Consider the following 1,789-nt stretch of genomic DNA (forward strand, 5'->3'; position numbering starts at 1 on the left):
CCCCCCCGCCCCTCGGCGCACCCCCTGCACGGCCCGCCCCAGGAGAGCTGGGGGCTGACGCCGCAACCCCCTGTCCCCCCGCAGACCCTGAACTGTGTGAACCCCGAGAACGAGAATGCCCCCGAGGTGCCAGTGAAGGGACTGAACTGTGACACGGTGACACAGGTCAAGGAGAAGCTGCTGGACGCCGTGTACAAGGGCGTGCCCTACTCCCAGCGGCCAAAGGCTGGGGACATGGACCTGGGTGAGCCCTGAGGGGCCTGACGCAGGCTGGCAGCGTGTGGCCCGGCCTGAGGCAGAGGGGCGGCCCCGGGGGGGGCGTGTCTGGGGCCGCAGGTAGCGAGCCGGGCACTGGGTGCCGGTCTGCAGGGTGCTGGAGGCCACGGGGCGCGTGAGGGGAAGGGATGCGGTCGAGCTGGGCTCTGGAAAGCTCCCAGGCAGGGCGAGGGCTGCTGCCCTATCCTGGGGCGGGGGCCAGGCAGGTGGGGGCAGCTGCAGAGCTGGAAGGGCCCGAGCGGGGGTGGGGGAGGGGCGGTCCCGGGCCNTAAGGGCCCGCACGCCACGGGGGCTGCAGTGCCCGGCTGAGCGCTGGAAGGCGGGGCCACCACGGTGGGGCAGCCGCAACAGGTGGGGGGGCTGCCGGAGGGGCAGGGGCCGCAGCAGGGGTGCGTGCACCCCACTGGGAGCTTGGACGAGGAGCCTCCTCTCTCCCTTACCCTGGTGTTCGAGGCCTCTCTGTCTGCGCCTCGGGGCCTGGCCTCCCGCTGTGAGAGGCCAGCAGCGGGAGGGGGAGCAGCTGCGGGTGGCCTGCCCCTCCAGCGCCCCCCCTCCCCGCAGAGTGGCGCCAGGGCCGCATGGCGCGCGTCATCCTGCAGGACGAGGACGTCACCACCAAGATCGACAACGACTGGAAGAGGCTGAACACGCTGGCGCACTACCAGGTGACCCTCCGGCCGCGCCTGGCCGTCCCCGGGGCCTGGGCGTGTCCAGGCCTCTCGGGCCGTGGGCGGCAGACCGCAAGGGGAAGACGACACAGCACAGCCCCCGAGCTGCACTAGTAGGGAAACTGAGGCCCAGAGTGCGTTGAGGGGAACCAGCAGGAGCGTGTCACCTGGGCCCCTGCTACTGTGTCACACGTCTCCTGCCTCCGCCTGCAGGTGACGGACGGGTCCTCAGTGGCCCTGGTGCCCAAGCAGACGTCCGCCTACAACATCTCCAACTCGTCCACCTTCACTAAGTCCCTCAGCAGATACGGTGAGACCCGGGGACGCTGGGCAGGGCCCGCACCCCTGGAAGGGACGCCGCCTGCGTGCTCCTGGCTGCAGGCTGGGAGGGACGTGGCCTTTCCCACAGATGTGGGGGCTGACGGCACGTCGTGGCGCATCCGTCCCCCGCAACCCGGGGAGGCGGGGCTGTTGACTCCACTTCTCGGATGAGGAAGCTGAGGCCCAGACAAGGGTGGGGGGCGGGGGCACCTGGCCTGAGGCCGCCCCGCTCGCGCCAGGGTGCGCACGGGTGCTAGGCGTGCAGGGGCCCCGCTGACGGGCGCGGTGCCCGCAGAGAGCATGCTGCGCACGGCCAGCAGCCCTGACAGCCTCCGCTCCCGCACGCCCATGATCACGCCCGACCTGGAGAGCGGCACCAAGCTGTGGCACCTGGTGAAGAACCACGACCACCTGGACCAGCGGGAGGGCGACCGGGGCAGCAAGATGGTCTCAGAGATCTACCTGACGCGGCTGCTGGCCACCAAAGTAGGCCCCGGGGGGGCGGGGGGGGCCGCGGGGACGGC

General features: G+C 71.7%; 1 protein-coding gene across 1 annotated transcript in view; it reads left to right on the forward strand.

Annotated features, from left to right (window-relative positions):
- Positions 1 to 1,789, forward strand: part of PLXNA1 (plexin A1) — a gene marked incomplete at its 5' end in the record, with an annotated part of 36,880 nt that overhangs the window by 30,155 nt on the left and 4,936 nt on the right. Inside the window, 4 exons of the mRNA XM_077780818.1 lie at positions 85 to 244; positions 838 to 941; positions 1,158 to 1,254; positions 1,561 to 1,751. Of these exons, the coding sequence (XP_077636944.1) occupies positions 85 to 244; positions 838 to 941; positions 1,158 to 1,254; positions 1,561 to 1,751 (552 nt within the window). The remainder of the gene's footprint in view (positions 1 to 84; positions 245 to 837; positions 942 to 1,157; positions 1,255 to 1,560; positions 1,752 to 1,789) is intronic.

The sequence above is a fragment of the Crocuta crocuta genome, unplaced genomic scaffold, assembly GCF_008692635.1.
Source record: "Crocuta crocuta isolate KB4526 unplaced genomic scaffold, BGI_CrCroc_1.0 scaffold299, whole genome shotgun sequence".
In the NCBI taxonomy this organism is placed as follows: Eukaryota; Metazoa; Chordata; class Mammalia; order Carnivora; family Hyaenidae; genus Crocuta; species Crocuta crocuta.